A 19,050-nucleotide genomic window follows, 5' to 3' on the forward strand; every position below is an offset into this window, starting at 1 on the left:
AGGGAAATTTAACACTTTTAATGGCAAATGCTGATGCTGAGCTCTCTTCCTTTCTCTACTATGAGCATCAAAGCGTGGACTCTCACTGCGAAACCTCTTTTGCATAGACTAATGCAATAATTGTCTTTCCTAGACATCTTTCAAAGGACAGAACCAGTGTTTGAATGAAAAATTACAAAATAAATTTGCAAATATTGAGATCACAGTGGTTATTTTAAATGGAGTACACAGCCTGTCACTGTAATAATATCCCTCCAGTGAACTAAAAAACACAGACAAAGCAGTAAATCAACCCTATAGTCATGATTAAATGAAAGAAGTATCCTCCAAATTCCTATCTGATTTTATACATTGCAATTGTAATGTCTCTACGACTGCATGAAACCTAAGCTACTGTATTTAACATTTATGGAATAATAAGCATGCACACAGGGCGTCAGCTGCGCTGTGCGTTGACTGGATAAGAAGCAAAATAAGCCAGTGTGATCAGGGGAGGGATCGAGTGAGATTAAAAGATTTAAGGCTCCATTTGCCCATGAATATCTGATGCCTATCTGAGGCCAGAGCCAGTGTTCCTCTGTCAGGTCGTCGAGGTGTTGGAGGAAATCTGCCTTATCTGCATCTGGCCACTTTTCAACAGTTTCTTATGTGAAAGTGCAGCCACATTCCTGTTATGCAGCAGCTGTTAGTATCAAATAAAAACGCTGCGACTCATCTTCAACTGTTGGCGGCTTGATTTTCTTTCTTCTCCACCCGAGTCAAAATATAGTAAGTGATTCATACTTCATGCAAAAGGCAAACCCTGCTCCACATACTGTGAGAGTGCCAACACCAGAAGATACTGAACAATGGTTTGGCTCAGTCCTGGCATCTGAAAGCTTGTCAGCACAACTCTCTGTGGCTCTGAAGTCAAGCAAATAAAAAATCAGTAGCTGGCAGTCACAGGCTAATCAAGTTGTGAAATGATCTCAGCCTTATTTTGACTTAAGCATGGCCATGTGAAGCAAGCTTTCACTGGATTTCTCTGGACATCTAAAATAACAGTTCTCCTTCTAAAAAAACATCCCCAATGGCTCTGTAACATCTGAGTTCAGTGCTTCATGTTGCAATTTGGAAGCATGTTGCATGGTTGTGAATTTGTCATAGCAAAATATATTGCCTCCGTCAGATAAAATAAAGCCTACATCATTTTAAGACAAGTTCCCATGAGTCCTGTATTACAGACAGTATGTGTATTCTGCAATGAAGTCATTATAGGGATATTTGACTTGGAAATGTTACTGTTTTTGAATTCTACAGAAAAATTGAACTTGTCTGTGTGCCTGTGCTTGCTTCCTCACAAGTTTTTCGTCTTAATCTATCTTTATCTTAATCTTTGTCACATCTGTTTATTCATCACAAAGACAAATGCTAAAAACAAATGAAAACAAATGACAGAATTTTAGCATAGGGGTTTTAGGTTTCATTTCAGCATTTCAATCATTTCAACACTTTCTATCATTTTCAGGGTAACAAATCATAGTGACATAGCAGTAGCTTGAATGCAACTGTGTTCCCACGCTTTATTGGAAACTATGAAAACCCCAAAATTCCAGAAAAGTCTGAAGGTATGAAAGATGTGGTATGATAATTACTGATCACAGAGACTTGAGTGCATGCACAAATATGCAAAAAGAGAAGGTTTTAAAGGCGTGTTTAAGGAGACTTAAACATAGGTTCCACTTTTTAAGGTAAAATATCTTTATGATTTAAGCAAACATTTTTGGACAACGCCTCCTCCTCCTCCTCCTCCTCTTGAAGGGAATCACTTACATATCTTCTCCTGCTGCAGCTCTTTACACCACTTGTACAGTTTGTTCTCCACTGTTTTAATCGAGTTTACCTCTTGAGCCCCTCTGGAGTGCAAGAAGATGCACCGCAGACTTGTTTTATCTTTAATTTTTGGGCGTGGACGAAGCGCAGGGATGCTAAGGTAGGTTCCCTCCCCCATGGGTGTGTCCACTGCCGGGAGACCTCAATCTATCCACCTGCAGAAGCCTCCCCTCTGCACTACACACTTGAGCGCCGCCGCGCACGGCTGAACCTCCTCCGCCACTCATCTCCAGGAACAACTCTTTGTTTCCGACCTCCTCCAGTGGAAAGTACAGAATCTGTTGATGCGATTTAGAGAGCACTTCAAGTTAAGGCGGCTGCGTCAAGTTAATTTCTATCCAAGCTTTGTTTGGCTCTGGGATAATCGTGCAGGATCTGCAGCGGATTCACTGGCACTCCTGCGTGCGGACAGAGGAGCTCAAAGGATCTGGGTGGATGGTTTTAAATGTTGACCAGCTTTATCACAGGACGTAACTAGAAGGTAGGTTCATAATGCAAATGTCGTTTTTTATACATGACAAGTCAAATTAATGATTCCTGTTGAGACAGATGTGCTCATACATCAGTAGAGGAAGCCACATGAGACGTGGGTCGAGCAAAAGGAATAATGCCCTGCGCTGCATGTGCAGGATAGAAAGCTCTAATAAATTTATCTATATTTTAAAAGTTCAACAGACCTATTCATTGATTGATTTGTTGATTTAGTCTTGAATATTTTGAATGGTTTATTTTAAGCAACAGGCTTCGGTATTAATATTTATGAGTAGGTTTGTGTTCTCTGGCATGTAGTTTTTAAATGAGCTATACTCTCAAATACAGATATTAAAAGATTTTTAAATATTGACATAGCTCTTTGTGTGTGTGTGTGTGTGTGTGTGTGTGTGTGTGTGTGTGTGTGTGTGTGTGTGTGTGTGTGTGTGTGTGTGTGTGTGTGTGTTTTGTTTTGGGGTACTGAAAGTTTTTGCTGCATATTGATGCTTTAGGCTACTTGAAAAATCTGCCATTCATAGTTAGGATATGTTTGCCATTATAGTCCTCAGTACTTTTCATAATTTTAAATTCCAGGTACCCTCAGCCTATAAATGACACGTGGTTCATGCATGTCCTCATAACTCAGAGCCCAGTCACGCTTTATTTTGGTTAACGGCCTGCTTTGGAGTTTTGCCTTTGGGGCTCAATGTGGAACTTGATCTCGAACCCTGACTGACAGTTTGACCTCAGACTCAGATCCACGTTTACAAGTAGATCAGTGCCATGCATGGATAATTACAGCAAAGCACTGCGCGCTAAAGTTGTTTTATTGTCTCAGTTATTTATTTTCTTCGAGGCAAAGTTGTGCTTGCAATGACCACAGTTGTGCCACCTCGGCCGCACACTGATAACTTGAGTCCTCAGATCCTTTTATGGGAGTATTATTATCTCCAGTTCCCTTTGTGGCGGATAACAGCATGTTGATGCGCTTTGTGATTCAATCTGCGAGCACACAGTGCGCGCCGCGGCTTAACGAGCAACTCCATGTGCTACGGGTGAAATTCAATATTTGCTGTAAGGAGTAATAATAATCCTTTAACTCTTGATACGTATTAATCTCAAACACTTGTTGTTTCAATAGTATAATGGTGTGGAAAATGAGGATCCGATCTATAGAGAGTGGCGCGGTGGTGCTGGCAGCAGCGCAGGCTCCTTCTGGCTCTCCCAGCTGGAAGGAGACTCCGTCCATTCAGACTGTTGCCGTGTAGCACACACAGGCAAACCCCAGCAAGAATTATGTGGATGGTTATGAAATGTATATTACAATGAGAGGTTCACCAGAAAATCCAGCCGCAGCGATGATGAAAATTAGATTCTGAACCAGCAGAATTTCTTTCCAGACTCCAGAAAGGACTCCAGATTCAAGTTAAGTTCCTCAGCAGAAATTATCGTCTTTATTGCACAACCAAATGGAATTACCTGCTCAGGATTTTAAGCATAAAAAAATATGCACAACAGACATATAAGTGTATAAAAGAAAGATCCAGTTTTTAGCTTTGTGTCTCTGTCCCTGCTTGATTTTCTGTCTTGTGATTGTAATTAATGTAGACTTCAGTACTAAAAAGCCACTGTATGCTAAGACTGCACTATATGTTGCACTATTACTGCAGCTCAGTGTCTGAGACTGGAGTGCTGCAGTTTGCTGTGTGAGGTGAAAGTGTCTGCTCATTGTTTGATGTCCGTCCCTCTCTGTCCCTCAGCTTCTGGACTCTCCTTCTCCTCTGTTAACAAATAGAGGGACATGTTGTGGGACAAACTGTGCTGGCTGCTGGCCCTGTTGGCCTTATCATCCGGGACGCTGCCCACCTCCAACGAGCCCCTCTCTGCTCCCAGGATCTTCCTGTCCTTCAAAGGTAAGGCAATCTCACACTGTTGGCTCGATATACTACTGCGTCTGTCTGTGACCCAGTTTGTGTTTCTCTAAAGACATGCAGATTTGATTGTCGGTGTAACACTTACCTCTGTCATTAGTCTTTGATTTCTTGGTCTTGTTCGATAACTGGAATGGGTAAACTATTGGCACCAGCTGAATTCAAGGCTTGGCAAGCCTGGCATTTGTGCCCTCAGGGCTTAACAGAGAGTTTGATTGTGTGTCGGTGTGAGAGGCGTGATGAGAGGGATGAGGAGATGCTGCTGATTGTCCTGACTATTCAGGCTCAGAGAATATGTCTTCATTTAATCGCCTGGCTGCTATTAGTTCCCCAAACAGGCCTTTGTGTGACCTCGGCTCCCTTCTGAAATCAAGTCAGATTTAACACTTGGCTGCGCACACACTCAGGCCCAGATCCAGCACGGTATGAATGTTTGCCAGTGCCACATGAGACCCTCTGTGTGTTGAACTGTCCTGTTAAAATAGGTCTCAGTGGTGCAGTCTGCGGTGTTCTGTCATTCCAGCGCCGGCGTAGCCATCGTGTCCATGTAAAGCTCTTGAGGTTTATAATACCTACCTCTGACTTTAATAAACCTTTGAAAAGTTCAGATCCCTTAGTTTTCATGAGATCGCCACGCTTGAGATCTCAACTCTATGTCAAAAGTTTGAAGAGTTAGGACAATTGAATGGGAACTGGAGGTTTCTCTGCAAGTCATAGCATTGTTTCATGTATGAATAATGAGTTCTCGTATGGGAAATTGTGCTTTTTTTTATGATGATCTGTCAAGAGTTTCCATTTTTGTCAGAATAACCCCACAATTATTCAATCCTGGAATAGAAGAAATTACTTATTTGCTTTCGTTTGTTTGTTTTTACCTCACGTCCTGGTCTTCTGTTGAGCTGATAAAACCTCTAAATTGAAGGGCTTTGTCAATGAAGATTTGCTCCCTCTCAGTCTCTCCCTCCTTCTCAGACATTTTTGCTTACTTATTTGTTTTCCGCCTCTTCCTCCCTTGAATCCCATCTCTTTCTCTCTGTCTCTAATCGAGTTGGATTTAACACTCCGCTGGTCTCACATTTACTTTGTAGAAAAGAGTTCATTTATTTTCTATTTCTTTTAATCGAGTTCCTTTTTGTTTTTAATTAGATTTGGAGGTTACTTCATGCCTCACGGAGCAACTTGAGATAGCTAGAGACCTGAAATGCACATAAGCTGTGCATTCCCTGATTGTATTGGTTTTGCACTGCACTGCTGGGAATAGCTCTTTAAATGTGTTTTTATTAATTTTTTATGTGCAAAGTGTGCTTAACCAAATCATTTGCTTTATGCTTCATAATATCAGTTTGGTGCTGGCATACGGATTTAGTGCAGTTGTAATAAATGTCTAATGATAACATAATAATCCAGCTCATTTTTAATAAGCATTACAATTTTGATGATGAAACAAAAGATGACAAGCTACAAATGTAGGTTGTCAAGTGTGGAAGTTAATAGAATCTGTTGTGTTTTTTTTTGTTTTTTTTTACAACACTGTTGAGTTTGCTTCTGTCTGTGACCCAGCCTCACATGTTTATCCATAAAGGTTACACTGTATCACTTTCCACTGATTATTTGCATATTATGAGGCTGGTGGAGGATATTTAGCTGCTTCTGGCTGAAATCCAAAATGTAGACTTTGCTTTTCAAATCATTGCCCTGTGTCAGAGCAACAAACATTGGGTTATATACATATACACACACACAGCGAGAGAGAGAGTGGATGAGAGAAAATATATTATCTAAAGAAAAATGATCATATCTTGTTTGGTATATACAGTATACAGTACTGGGACACATTTCCATCTTCTCAGAAATGCTCATGTTGACATTCCAAAATAAGTCTGATTACCGTACACCTCAATGTATTAATCTCTGCTTTTAAGATGTGTCTATTTTGTGCTGTGAGTTTTATATCATGTGTCAATTTTCCCGAAACTCAATGTGTCTAAAAGCTAAAGGATTTGCATGCTGACCAAATGTTGATTACATGTAACATCACTGTGACAACAGCTCAAATTGAATTTGAGCACTCTGGTATTTGTATTTCGTGGTATATTTTTATTAATATGAGTTGTTTCATTGTTCTCTTTTATGCAGTAATCACATTAAATATACCTGTGAATTTTCTGCATTTATTATGTTCATTCTCAACATTTAGCTCCACTTTTTAAAAAAAAAAAAAAAAAACAACAACACAATAATCCAGTAAGTTTTTACCACCAGTTTTTGTAAAAACAAATGTTTACAATGTAAACCACCATTTGAAACCTAAGCTGATAATTTTGTCTTTTTAGGTTCCTAAAGTAACTACTGAGTGTGTTAGTTCAGGCTGAGTTATTAACTGTGATAAGGACCAAGAGAGCAAACAGGGGCTAAGACCAAAGGAATGTCCATTCAAAGAGTTTAGGGATAGATCATCAACCCAGACTTCAAACAAGTTGAGAAATAGCACACACATACACAGATGCACAGTCACACACACTTAAAAACAAGACACAAAGCAGTAATGTATCTTTGAAAATAAGGATTGTATGTTTAAAATAAAAAGTAGAATTAAACACCCACAACATTCTGTATTCTACCCTGCAACCTTTTCCTCATTGGTACATTAAATCAGAGTTATAGGTGAGGTTGTGAACATAACTTTTTCAAATGAGACTGTCAATTATTAAATGCTCTGAGAACAATAACAAATGTCACATGTGCATATTCTCTCACGTAAAGACTGGACGAGCCTGGCTTAGATCAGCTGCTGTGAACTCCTATATTTACTTTTAAACAGGGTCTGTAATCACATGCTATTTTAGTGAGAGGAGCTCTGCGAGGTTGTGACCCTTCAAACAGAAGCCAGTCACACCCGAGTTTAACTGCCCCTCAGACTATGGGAGAATGGCACCATATTAACAAGTAATAGCTTGTTACTCTAATCCTCAGGCACATTTGAAAGTGTTTAACTTTGTTATTCCTTCTGCCTCTTAAGTCCACAGGGGAACACCTGGGTGCAAGGTTAGGTCTGGGAAGAAAAGCCTGGAGAGAAAAAGACAAAGCCAGGCAGTCCTGTAATTGGACTAATTCTCAGGGACAATCTGAAGGGTTACCTCCGCCTTTGCACCCTTCCCAACAGTCTTTTTGTAACACGTAACGGGTCGATGATTGTCGCCTGAACAAAGACTTTACTATCGCCTCATCTCTCCTGACAATTTTCAGGGTTAAGATCAGAAATGCGAGATGTCCTCCACCTTTATTCTTTGAATAATTAGAAGCTGCTACTGAGTTTGAACTTGTTCTATTTCTGACTCTACAACAATAGACCTCATCCTCCACAGCTTATGTTCTATTAGGCAGATTTATGTATATAGAATACATGAGAAGAGCCTTTTGTCTTCCTCAAGTTATATCAGACTGACATCCCTCTACGTAGGTGGTCCTTTGCCGTTGGTGTCCTTTTGCCTTCTCTGGTGAAAGAGAAAGTTGTAATAATAACACTTGTCTTTCCATGAGGTGTTACACCTTTCCCGGAGATTGTTAGAAAGCAAAGGTTATATCCTTGCACTTCTCCCAGCCTACTCACTTCTTCTATACGTAATTGTGACACTGGAGACAAGAGCTAAGTGCCTCAGCCGAGCCTTGCTGCAATCAATGAGCTCCTGAAAGCTTATGCACTGCTAACCTGTCTGCTAGCAGATGACCCCTGGCTACACTTGGGTATACATATTGAGTCTGGCCGGTTGAAGTCCAGACAAACCTGACAGACAAGGTGCTTTCCTGCATCGTGCCACATATCTACTAGCGGTTTCAATTGTCTTGATCCGTCTCCTTCAAACAAAGGTGAACAGGCTGCATTAAACCAGCTGCTGTGATTGTCTAATCACTGGGGAGACAGCAAATGCAGTCAGTCTGCGAGTACGTTGTTCTCATAACCCAGAAACCCTCCCGCTGCTTAGCTACAAAAATGTCATTAATTAGTCGTATCAACAGACCACATTGCTCATTACAGTGTATTATATTACATGCATCACACTATATTACATGCCTCGACAGATGTTCAACATAATGAGACATGCGTCGCACAGTGGAACATACTTAGCAGATTGCCTCAGTGCAATCAGGAAAGTTGTGATAAATGAATACATTTGTAATAGTTAATAATGATAATAATCGTATCTAGTGTGAGGTGTTAATGTTATTGCGTTGCCTAATGAAGAGTTACGTCAGAAATTTCACTTTTTATATTCTTTAAAAACTGCAACATCCACATCATCACTTTGACAGAATCAGTTACTGTCATTTGAAACAAGCTTGCATGAGAAATGGCATAAATGTTAAGCAAGCACTGCCTGGATGGACATATTCCTACTACTCTGATGTCTTTGAGCCAGGATCAAAGAGCATTAGGAATCTATTTGATTTCCATCATCAGCTAGAGGGGCAGAATTTTTGAAGATAAGAGAGAATAATGACAAGAAATGTTGAGAAAGAAAAATAGCATAACAAGGGAGTAAAAGACACCAGTTAGTCTTTTAGTTAGTTAGTTAGTAGCAGTATTACCTATAAAATAAACAATGACTGATGTGGTTATTTTTGAGATACAAGCAGAAACTGGTCTGCTAGTTCCTCCACAAAAGCAAACAAGTTTTTTGCACCGGCTCCATCCGTTGTACACAATTTAAACGCCTCACATACAGCATTCATTTAATTCAAATCCTCTGTGTCTTTCTACCAACCAGCTGTGCTTATGTACTTTCTTTCCCAGTGGATAAACATCATTGGTACATGATGGTGACAAGTTTGTCACAGCCATTTACTTTCCCTGTCCTACTGCACCGTAGATGCATTCAAATTCTAAGAAACTGCGGAGGACAAGAGGCTTTTATAAATGTCTTTTAGTCACGTTGCTACTCATTCGTACATACAGTACTTGAATGCAGTTTGCTCTCCTGGTATGCATCACACATGCAACATTGTACCTGTTGGCAACAGTCAGTCATCCAAAACAGCCTCTCTTCCCTCTTATCTCCATTAGAGAATGTCAGGCCACAAAAAAAATGTTTCCACAGAGTAATATTTGGTGGCTGTGGCACGCAAGCCCGCAGCGATTATTACAATACTTTGCTACTTTCTCTCCAGAGATGCTGCTGGTGGGGGGGGGGGTACTGCATCCCAGCAACCTCTGCTCTGCAGGATACATGCTGTCAAACTATGATTATTCAGGAGAGAAAAACAGAAGGCGACAGCTCCAGTGCTAAATATAGTGTCCTTCCTGTCTGTTTCTTTCTCTTTTTATCTCCCTGTCCTCCTCTGCCTCGTCGTCCTCCTCCTCCTCTCCCGTTACTCTACACTCATACTCTCTCTATTTGCTTGTTGATAAGAGGTTGGCAGTGTGAGCTGAGGGAGGAGAGAACCCAGTATGCCGCCCACAGCAGGGGCGCTGTTTTAGCACACTCAAAGGCGAAAGGAGAGAGGGGGGTCTCTAAAGTGCCTGGACTTTTCTTGAGACGAGGGTGAGAGGGTGCATAGAGGGCACAACAGCAAGGGAGTAGGGAAATGTATGAGGGAGGTGTGGGTGAACATATGCATCTAAGAGCACAGAAAGGTTTTGCACACCAGCTAACATGTAGTTGAAAGGAAATAACGTCTCCACTCAGTTTCAGCCCTTTTTTTTTTTTTAATGTTCTCTCCCCACTCTTTAATGATGTCACAGAGAGGAATACAAGTCATTGCTTCTAGTGAAAGGCACTATATTGAATATATCTTCTGAGCTGAGCAAGCCGAGCCCATGCTGAAGCACTTATTAATGCTGGGATCTCCCCCTGTGGTGATATAAATGCACAACATCCAAATGAAACCATAATCACTCTGCTATTTATTATTCCAGTCTTTAGCTGTTAGGCATTTTAATTATAGATTTAAATATTTGTTCTGGGGGAAGAGCGGATCTACTCATTCAGCCGTCTTTGGTGAAGCTCCAAACCAACATGCAAAGTGGAAGCTCAATGCCTGTATATATATTTGAGTTGAGTAATGATGAAGAGAGCTTGACAACAGTGTGCAAGGTTGGTTCAGGACCAGAGCTGAAACTTGGAACTTTCTGAATCACAAGTGTGGAAGAGGGAGATGTACTGTAATGCAATATTAAGATGCTGTGAACAGAGGCTTGCTGCCTTGTTACAACAATATACAGACATATACTTAATCTAATATACAGTTTGTTTTAACTCCTGTGCTCTGTGTTTTGTTCACATTTTACATTTCATCCCAATTGCCTTGTAATTCCCAGAGTTACTGATAGTGACAACATAAGACGATGAAATCTTCTACTTAAATAATTTACATTTTTTTGTGAATGCTTCCTGCGAAATGTATTCCCTCCTCAACTTCTCCCCCAAATGTTAACAACTGTAGATTTCCTCAACATCGAAACACAGTAGTCTCCTGGATAATAACAAGTTTAATATCTGGCCATCAAGTGTAATTATTTCTTTCTTTTTTTTCTTAGAAATCATGGTTTTTGCCATAAGTTTGATATGACAAATGGCTCCAAATACTACAATAATTATGAGCATCCATCAGCATTGCTATGGAGAAGAAGCTGCTTTGTCATTGCAACAGGGAAACAAAACACTGCTCCATGGTAGCTGAATATATCTGCCACTGATGCAGAATCTGAAACTGCTGAATGTCTTCAAATCATTAGCTTCCACTCACCATTAGTGTCTTCAAGAACCTTGGATATCTAAAATAGCTCATTCCACTATGCAACTCTACTCTCGGTTTCCAGGAGTGGAGTTTTCTTGTTGATTGTCTTTAGTCAGATCTTCTGTATGTAAATGATAGTTTTCTGAGTGTAGGGGATGCTTTGGCAGGCTTGATAAATAGCCCTTCCATTTCTCTGTCTGCTGTGTAAAGGGGGGCAACACTCAGCGGGGGGTGAAAGACAGCCACACTGTGATGAATGTGAGTGTGTGTGTGTGTGTGTGTGTGTGTAGGTGAGTGCATGTTAGATAGTGCATGCATGTGTTCATCCTGGTGTGTGTTTGTGTGTCTCGGTCGCTGCTGCAGCCAATTTTTTTTAGATTGAAATGTGGCAGACAGGATAAAAATAGGCGCGAGCCAGAGTGGTACATTGGGCTTGAACGTTTTTTTTTATGTTTTAGGAACTTGATTGGATTGGCTCATGTAGTTAAAGTGGTTAGTGTAGCATTTGTAATTGTTATCTGTTGGGCCTGCAAGTATTTTACAGAGCCCATCATTCTTGAGGTGGTGATTTTAATCATTATTAAATGTAGATTAACATGCAAGGCTGTGATCAACACTAACCACCTGCAGAAGAAGAGCAGGAGGGCGAGGGAGTTGAAGATAGTTAGAGACAGAGTTGGAGAGCGAGATGGTAATGGCTTTTACAAGAGGAGGTTTTCTTAAGATTCAAAGTGACAGAGAGGAATGGGAGGGAGTCTTTTAATATTCATGTCAAGTCCATGTAGTTGTCTGCGTTTTTTTTGTGAGTGTGTGTGTGTGAAAGAGAGAGAGAGCACACATGCTTGCAGAGCTTCTGTAAAGAGCTATATATGACTCTGCTTTGGTTTGGTTGCCATAGCAGCGTCTACCTGTCACTCCTCACAAACCAAATCGGGTTCAAATGATTCTCTCCACAGAAGAGAGGTGGGATGTAATCACAGCATTGTGCTTATTTCCCCTGGTGTCTGCTGTCTTGTGTGCTCACAGGAAATCCTGAAGTAAAGCGCGTTGAGGCTTCAAGGCTTAGTTAAGACAAACGAGAAACTAAATTTGCTAAAACAATTGGCTTTGATGAGACAGAGGTGTGATGTTGTGAAGTTGCTGTGGAGGGTCGGACAGTTTTGGGAGCGAGAAAGTGAAGCATTAGTTTCTCCACTCGAGCGGACGTGCTCTCCAGATGTGGCCGAGGCTTGGGAGTCCTCAGGGGGTTTGCAGCCCTGGACCGAAATTAAGGAGACAGCGGGTCAAGGGCACCTCTTCACTTGTTTACTCAGACAGCTATCATTCATTATCATTTGTCTGTCAGTGTTGAGATCTTGTTACTGCAGTGCCATTGACCTCGTTCACATGGTGGCCATTTTGGAAATCTACTTTTGAAAATATGCATGTGTGTTTGTGTGTTTTAAACAGTACTTAACATTTGTAACTTAATTCATTATTTCGAATGAAAGGAAATCAATCAACAGCAATTTTAATTCTGTCTATTCAAGCTGTTGAGATGAACCACAAAATATCTTCAATTAAAACTTCACTCCTGTGATTTTGATTCAACTTCCTCCAGATTTCACCCCTTTTGGATGATAGAGATGAACCTTCACAGACAACAATTTAAAAATGGCTCAATCGTCCAAGCAGCTTATCAACAATAATACAAAACATCTGCTAATACCAGCTTCTAAAATGTGCTTTGTATCACTATAAATTACTTTTTTTGAATTGTTGGTCACCACAAAAGCAGTCAGAAGATATTGTATCACCATGAGCTTTGAGATTCTTCACAGTTAAGATAATCAAAAAATAACTGATTATTTGATAATGGAAATAATAATTATTTGCCACCATTATATATTGAAATGTGAATTGATATTTTCAAAATCTTGAGCTCCATTTGTGCCATATTCAAAGCTTTAGAAGATATTCAGGGCTGACGAGTGACAACGGTAACATTAACATGATAAATAGGACTACAGCTATGTACTGACACTCCCCCACAGACACACACACACAAACTGGAGAACCTCACGTAGTAGAGCCGCTAGCTCCGCTACAACACAGGTACCACATAGAAACTTTTACAAAGGGATGAATGTGCTTCTAGTGACTGTCAAAGCTCCAGCGGGACACGCAGAGTCTGACAACAGCTGCTCACCCACAGTTGCCATCCATCTGACCATCACCAGTCGGTTCAGCGCCGCAATAAGGGGGCGGAGGGTAGTGGCACTCTGGTAATGGTAAGCCAAAGTAGCTGAGTCTATTCTGAGCAGTCCTGTGTTTTAAAAAAATGTATCGATATAGGTGGAAATATCATGATATGTTGCAATATCAATTTTTTTTGTTCCACGCCTAGTGTCTAAGGAGATTCTGTACAGCCCCATCATATCTAAATTTCACATGAGTGACTACAGGCTTGTAGTCCTCCCTATGGTCAGAGACTGACGTCTTGAACTTGAGGAGCTCTTCTCATTCCAGCTCAGACAACATGCAGGATGAAAGAAGGAGGCGAGGGAGACGGAGAGACAGAGTAGAGAGTCAGATAAGGGGTGAGAGAGGAGAAGCGAGGACTGTCAGGGAGATAGGGTGAGTGGAGGAAAATGTGAAGGGAGCAATAGAGCAGACTCAGACGGGGCTCTGAGAGTGCTAATGGACTACAGGGCATCAGTGTCAGGTTTGCTATCTCAGCCAGACCATGGATAGATGGAGGGATTTGAGAATGAGAAAGAAGAGAGGAGTGTGGGTGCACAAAGGCACACTCAGGACAAATTGTGTGTCTGTTTCCCATTAGCCATGTATGAGTGTTGGTTGAGATGGTTTACCTCAGCCTGTGACTGTTCGGACTGCCTCCACAGTTCAGCTGCGTGCCAGTGTCCCGACCATAACCTCGCACTGCAAGGTCCGATGTTAGAGTCAATTAAAACTGTCGACTTTCTTCACACTTACATATTGTCATACAGATTGTCTTAGAGGAAGTGTTGTAAGTAATTTGGCACGGTGGAACATTTGGAGGAAAGCCCAAAGCACGTTTTGAACCATACATCTATTCACTGATGGTACAAAATGATGTGAAGCCAAAGTACAAACTAGTACAAATATTTCTTTTTTCTGAGTGTTTAAAGCGATCAAAGTCACTCACACTGTGTCAGTTTGGCAAAGTTTTATGGGAAATGTTTCCCTCTCTTTTTTCACTCCTAAATGAAATGTCAGAGTTGTTTTTGCGTTAAGTAAGAAGCTGGGTAACCTCAAACACCCACAGGCTCATGAAATTTCTCAGGTGTGGGAGATTCAGAGTGTAGTCTATCAAGCCTCTGTGTGTATACGTTGGATGTGCACCAAGTTGCTGTCTATGTGATTATAGGAGAAATGAGGCCTGTGGTTGAGCCTGACCATGATCCTGTGGGAGGTTGCAGAAGTTGTGTCTCACTATTGGATTAAAAAAGCCGGAACATTCCTTCTTGTCCTCCTGCTCCTGTCAGAGCTGTATTTCATGTTTTAGCTGCAGCCCTCTCTTACTTTCATACACTCTGCATACGGTCTCTTTGCCGGATGCTTAATTGGTGAAAACTGAGCCCCAGTCAGATGCTAACATCATTACAAAGCCCACCTTCAAGGTTTTAGATCTAAATGCTCGGTAAATAGCAAAGCCCTCCTTGTCAGATTGATCTCGCTTCAATCGGATTTGTATTCCCCATGTTCCATTAGCTGCTGTGGCTTCAGGCAAGTAATGCCTGAATTTGAAGGTCAGACCTCTGAGTGAGATCACCCCTGTGTGGGCGAGAACCCCCTGAACCCATCTGGTCCTGGAGGAACAACAGAGAGGAGTCGAGTGGAGGAGGAAGGACAGAATGTGGTGGAACATGAGGTTTCCAGGCCTTGTTTTCTGGGTTCATGCACTGATGGGCTTCCTGCGTGGCTGATAATGTGCTGATTGTGGAGAGGAGGAGATGGCCTCTCATCCCCAATCATTGTGGCGGTTGCATTGACGTGATGCCAAGATTTTCTCCATGCCTGCCCCATTCACGCCCCTTTGCCTCCGAGCTTTGTTAGTCAGCCCTGTTCTCAGGAACCCTCTCTAGGTGTCCCTAATGGTATGTTGGCAGTGTTGTCCATGGTATCTTTGCCATATGTGTGTGTCTGTGTGACTGCATACATATGTATGAATGAGAAATAGGAGTAAGGGCCTCCTATGTTGCTGTTGTTATTGTTGTTGTTGGTGTCGACGCCTCACTCATCCCCATGAATGGACTGCTTGGTCTCAATAGAAGAGGGGCGTTTGTGTGGGCTGGGTCCATCATTCATTTACTTCATTCATGTCCCTGGGGAAGCAGAGGGGTAGTAGCATACAACACTGGCATGGCATTAACGCTCAAAGCATCTCTGTCCATCCTTTACCTCCCTCTGCTCTCTCTCTCTCTCTCTCTCTCTCTCTCTCTCTCTGTCTCTCGTCATTCTCATCTCTCACTTTTCCTCCTCTTGGCACAAATGCTGAAACAGTCATCACTCAAAGCTTGGCTGTGATCCTGGGCTTTCATGTTCTGTAGGATTTCATGTTTGATGAATTGATGTGCTCCTCTGGACCATGTGCTTTCGCCGCACTACAATGATGGAAGACCACAGGCAGCCCCTCTGAGAGCTTATAGGAAGCAGCACATCCTGGCACAAACACCGAGGCACGAACTTTTTTCCATGGCTGACAGATGTAGTTTTAATGTGGTCGCCTCAGCTGAGAATCAGACAGAGGAAACAAAAAAATGTCTTTTGACATAGGGAAGATCTCCCAACTAAACAATGCTTTGTTTAAGTATAATCACATAGAGAGTATGAAAAGCTTGGAATTCATTAGTCTATGGCTTTTGCTTTTAACACTCACATGATACTCACATGTAGGATTGGTGCACAGCGTGAAATTTACCTTTTCACTACTGTGACCAGATTATGCTGTCCTATTAAACCAACTATGCATGATTAATTAGTCACAAAGCGTTGCAATGCATTACGAGCAAATTAGACTATAAAAACAACAGGAACAGTTATTTCAGTTGCTACACTGCACTGCACGCTTCAGTGTTTCACTGAATTGATTTCTCACTAAAATTGTTTTTGTAGTTACAAATATTTTGTTAATAATGCATGCAATAGTTCCACAGATTAGTCTAACACAAGCTTTTTATTGATTTTTTTACAAATATTGACAGTATTTACCCTGTTTGAGTTACTTCTTGACAATATACCATTTATTCATTTCCAGCTACATCAGGTGTGGAGTTACTCAGGTTTTGTTGATGATATAGTTAAATACTGTACCTCCAAACATGTAACTGCTCCTACACAAGAAATGTAAATAATACAGGGAGTTGTTGGAAAGTGTATTTTTTTCACTTTTGATGGATCTATGTTAGCTGCTTTCCACACTGTCCCACATTGCTGAATGTGAATCACATCAGTTTAAAGTCCAACTCTGAGAAAGACGGCTTATGCATCTCCCCGAACACAGAGACTATTTTCATCATCAATCCGTAAAACTCCATAAAATCTGTTAAGATAAGGAAGCAGCTGTGGAGATTCTTGGTTCGACTATGAAAAACATTAGCATTGGAACGCTCTTTTGTATCACGAGAGCACAGTAGGCACAGTTCAGTGACATCTACCTGGCAGATTCATTTTAAACTAAATTTTCTTTTAATTTAACAAAAACACCATTTCCCAACACTCCCAACTCATTCTTGTATGAATGTTGCGAATGATTCACAAGTTCTTCAGATGATTATAACCAGACTGCTGGAAAAGCTACAAGAGAAAATATGGCAGGCTGCAAACAAACAAGCTCCAAGCAGGGAAAAAAATAACTTGTCTGCTGTTCAGATCTGATGAATGAAAAACAGATAACGAAGATAGGGAAGGGAGTGTGAGGGAGAGCTAGAGAGGCCACTCATAAAAGAGGAAAAGTCTCTCTCTCTCTCTCCATTCCTGGGGTGGATCAGTCTGTGTTTGGTTGCCTTATCAGTGCAGAACGGATGGCTAAGCGCTGATTTATGAGAAGGTATGACAGTGTAAGATAAGAACGTTTTTAGCCTCCATGTGTCTGTGCAATCACCGGCCTTCTTCAACACCCCATGTGTGCACGTATGGAGGGACTGTGTGACCAAGATTTCCCACTGTCACGCATGTTGCCTTCCTCCCAACTGATAAGACTCTTGCCTTCCTCTCTATTTCTCTTTATATCTTGCCATCTCTCACTCATTCTCCAATCAAAACAGGTACTTCCAGCTAATACTTTCTTTTGTCAAACCTGTCTGAGCATCTCCCACCTGGGGGTTTGAGAACAGATGTGTTGCATTCAATGCGTGTGAGCCTAAAGCTAAATAGCTACGGTTTGCTGAGTCTTACTGTAATAGGCAGGTTATGAGACGCTACCGCTATGATTATTAATGCGTTGCATCATGACTGTGTACCCATTGGAAAGGTCATTTCAACATTGCTTGTCTATCTCCATTTGTGTGCATATTAAATCTCACTTAGCAGAACTGCCAACAATAACATGTCAGAGAAATCACAACCATTTTCTGATCTGCTGTTGGTATTTGGGCGCACAGAGTTTTGTTCCACTTGCTGCATGTCATTGATAAAGCCTGTAATCTGAACAATTAATTGGTGTGCAGTACTGACATCATCATTTATGTGAACCAGAGGCCTTGATGTGGTTTGTGTAGTTCAGACATGCTAACTTGTATGAATTTGTCCATCTGTTACTCTCTTCCTGGTTCTCCTCTTAGTTTTGCCACTTGTGTCTCTTTTGACTGCAAAAACTCACCATCTGAATTGTAATTTTTAAATAATTTAATTTGGGAAACTTGTCCTACTTGGTAAACTTGAAATAATATGAATATGAATTTGAGACAAACTAGAGCCATTCAAAAGCCTCTCCCGGCTGCCTCTAAACAGCCGCACACTGCACAGTGACCATTATGATCAAGGGTGAGAAAAAGGTCACAGGGTCACAGGGTAGGATGTCCCATCTGTCCATCAAACATGAAAGCCGCCAAATCAACAGGCGCTGGTGTTTTTAAATGGGAGGGGTGAGTATGTCAGTCAGCAAGGGGAGTAAAAAGGCTGTGGATTACACAGACAGACAGTAATCTATAGGTCTGTCAGCCTGTCAGTCAGCCTGACCTTGGGTAGCTTTGCTTTAATTGCAGGCTTGGATGAAAGATCGGGGCCCGCCTTTAGCAGACAATTCACATTATCCATTAAAGATGTAATGGCTGCCTACATGTTTCATCTTGAATGACTTTTTTTTTTTTGCTTTCAAAGCACATATTTAACCTATTGGAATGTAAATGGTTGTTTTTAGCCTGTAATTATTTTCTGTTAGGCCAACTCATTTTTAAGTAATTCAGGCCATTCTCATATTGGCAAAGATCATCACATGCAACTTTCCTTTTTGTCACGTACTGAACTTAGTACTTCCTACTCCAAAGCTGATGGCACTAAGGTGGTCTAAGTTGACTGTGGCCCTGTGAGATTACACTTCATTGCGCCACCTGTTTGTGATGTATGTCTTCCTTCACACCTCTGATGAGCTTGGCTTTCGCCTTGTCAAATTATCATCTTCACAGAGAGACCCTCTGGCATAGAAACAAGACAGGTGGCATGGGATGATAGAATTGCAAAAGTAAAAAAAAAAAAGAAGCTATGAAATATTTTGGCATCTTGTGAAAGCTACAAGATCTGTGCATCACTGGAACAAGGATGTGACTTCATATTCTCTTTTTTTTACTGTCCTTACAGTTTAGAAATATGTCCCCAAACCCAACTATTTCCATAACAATGTTCTTTAGCATTCCCACATTCCTTTGTGCCACCCTTCCCCCACTTCTGCCCCTTCTCCCCTTTCGCTTCAACTCCCTCCCATCCCACCACTATCATATTCATCATACAGCCACTCTTTACTAAGAAAAGATGAATGCCCTTGACTGACGGTCATCGTCCCCCACTTTGTTTCTCCACT

At 41.3% G+C, this 19,050-nt stretch overlaps 1 protein-coding gene across 2 annotated transcripts in view; it reads left to right on the forward strand.

Annotated features, from left to right (window-relative positions):
- The first annotated feature begins 1,847 nt into the window (after window positions 1–1,847).
- Window positions 1,848–19,050, forward strand: part of sema3fa (sema domain, immunoglobulin domain (Ig), short basic domain, secreted, (semaphorin) 3Fa) — a 47,865-nt gene continuing 30,662 nt past the window's right edge. Inside the window, exons 1-2 of one of the 2 annotated variants that reach the window (XM_042405502.1) lie at window positions 1,848–2,353; window positions 4,104–4,256. In XM_042405502.1, coding sequence (XP_042261436.1) covers window positions 4,145–4,256 — 112 coding nt within the window. In that variant the 5' untranslated portion in view covers window positions 1,848–2,353; window positions 4,104–4,144. The remainder of the gene's footprint in view (window positions 2,354–4,103; window positions 4,257–19,050) is intronic. The other variant, XM_042405503.1, reaches the window with a different exon arrangement.

This window comes from Thunnus maccoyii, chromosome 3 (assembly GCF_910596095.1).
Source record: "Thunnus maccoyii chromosome 3, fThuMac1.1, whole genome shotgun sequence".
In the NCBI taxonomy this organism is placed as follows: Eukaryota; Metazoa; Chordata; class Actinopteri; order Scombriformes; family Scombridae; genus Thunnus; species Thunnus maccoyii.